General features: G+C 74.4%; 1 protein-coding gene across 1 annotated transcript in view; it reads right to left on the bottom strand.

The window, feature by feature from the left end:
- The window catches only part of KLF2 (KLF transcription factor 2), a 2742-nt gene extending 1937 nt beyond the window's left edge, over window positions 1-805 (bottom strand). The window contains exons 1-2 of the mRNA XM_046671197.1: window positions 611-805; window positions 4-424 (exon numbers count right to left, since the gene is read on the bottom strand). Of these exons, the coding sequence (XP_046527153.1) occupies window positions 4-424; window positions 611-685 (496 nt within the window). The 5' untranslated portion in view covers window positions 686-805. The remainder of the gene's footprint in view (window positions 1-3; window positions 425-610) is intronic.
- Between the last annotated feature and the right edge of the window lie 766 nt (window positions 806-1571).

Raw genomic sequence — 1571 nt, 5'->3', positions numbered from 1 at the left:
GGCCCCCGGGGCCTCGCATGCACGCGGCTGCTGGGCCCGGGGCGCCCTCGCGCTTGAGGCCTCGCGGCCCGCGGGCCAGACCGGGCGCGCAGCCGTAGCCGCCGCCGCCGCCGTCCACCTCGGGGGGCTCGGCCTTCACCAGGCGGCCCGGCGGCGCCAGCAGGAAGCGGCCGTGCAGCGCCGGCCCGGGCGGCGCGTCCAGCTCGGGTCGCATCAGCTCGGACACCAGACCGCCCGTGGGGGCCCCGTACGGCGGCGGCGCGCCGGCCTCGGGGTAGTAGAACGTGGGCGGCGGGGGCGGCGGCGGCGGCTCCGGGGCGGCCTCAGCGCCCAGGCCGTCCAGCCCCATGGATAGGATGAAGTCCAGCACGCTGTTGAGGTCGTCGTCGGTGCCGCCTGCCTCGGGCTCTGCGCGCGGCCAGCGCTGCGGGTGACAAGGCGATAGGGCGCGGGCGTGAGCGCGCGGCGGGGTCCGGGGATCGCCGCCCGCCGCCTGCGTTCTACAACTCCGAGCCCGCCGGCCCCGCTGCCTGCGTTCTACTACCCCGCAGCCCACGTTCTGCTACCCGGAGCCAGCGCCCCCGCCGCCCGCGGTCCCTGCCGCCCTCACCTCCTGCAGGCCGCGCTCACGGCACGGGCTGGCGAAAGTGGAGAAGGACGGCAGGATGGGCTCGCTCAGCGCCATGGCCGGGACCCGGGGCCGACGCGGATTCGAGACACTGGCGAGCGGCTGCCCGGAGCAGGGCTGGTCGGGGCGCGGGCGGGCGGGGACGGCTCTGCGGGCCGCGGCCGGGCCCGCCCAAGCCTTATAGGCGCGGCGCGCGCGGGGGCCGGGCCAAGGCGGCAGCGGCGGAAACGCGTCCCGGATGGGGACGAGCTCCGGGCGCAGCCTAAATTTAGCCGCGGTATATAAGCCGGCGGGCGGCGGCGGCCGTGGCCACTGCGGCCGCCAGGGCTCTGCGCCGCGAGGCCGGCCCCTAGCGCGCCGCCAGGCCGCGCCCCCTACCCGGGCCCGCCCCCGCGCGTCTCCCCGGCGACGGCGTCAACACGCGCGCCACAACACTGCGTGACGCCCCGGGATCCCCGGGGCCCCGCGGCTCCCGCCTGCGCGAGCACAGGGAGGACCTGGAGCGGGGGCGGCATCCGGGGCCCGGGCCTCTGAGCTGAACGTGGGCTCCCAGATCCCTGAGGGGTGGGGAGCGTGGCCACCAGCACCTCAGAGGGGTCCCCGGAACCCCTGATGGATGGGGAGTTGGCCCCACAGCCCCAGCGTGGTCCCCAGAATACTGGATGGATGGGGAGACTGTGTCCCTCGCGACCTAGGGTGGGGTTCCCCCGAAACCCTGATGGATGGCGAGATTGGGGTCCCCAGGACTCATGATGGGTGGAGAGACTTGGCCCCTCATTTTCTGGGGGCCACCTAGCCTGAGCCACTGTTGTGCCCATCACCCCGTAGAAAGCATTGCACGAGGCCATCAAGAAATGTTAAGTCTGAGATACTGTGCCTCAAGGAAGCCGTCAGGGAGGGAAACTGAGGCTCATGAGGCGCTGGGAGAGGCTCGAGGTCCTCC

The sequence above is a fragment of the Equus quagga genome, chromosome 9 (assembly GCF_021613505.1).
Source record: "Equus quagga isolate Etosha38 chromosome 9, UCLA_HA_Equagga_1.0, whole genome shotgun sequence".
NCBI lineage: Eukaryota > Metazoa > Chordata > Mammalia > Perissodactyla > Equidae > Equus > Equus quagga.
This window is presented reverse-complemented; position numbering and strand designations above follow the sequence as displayed.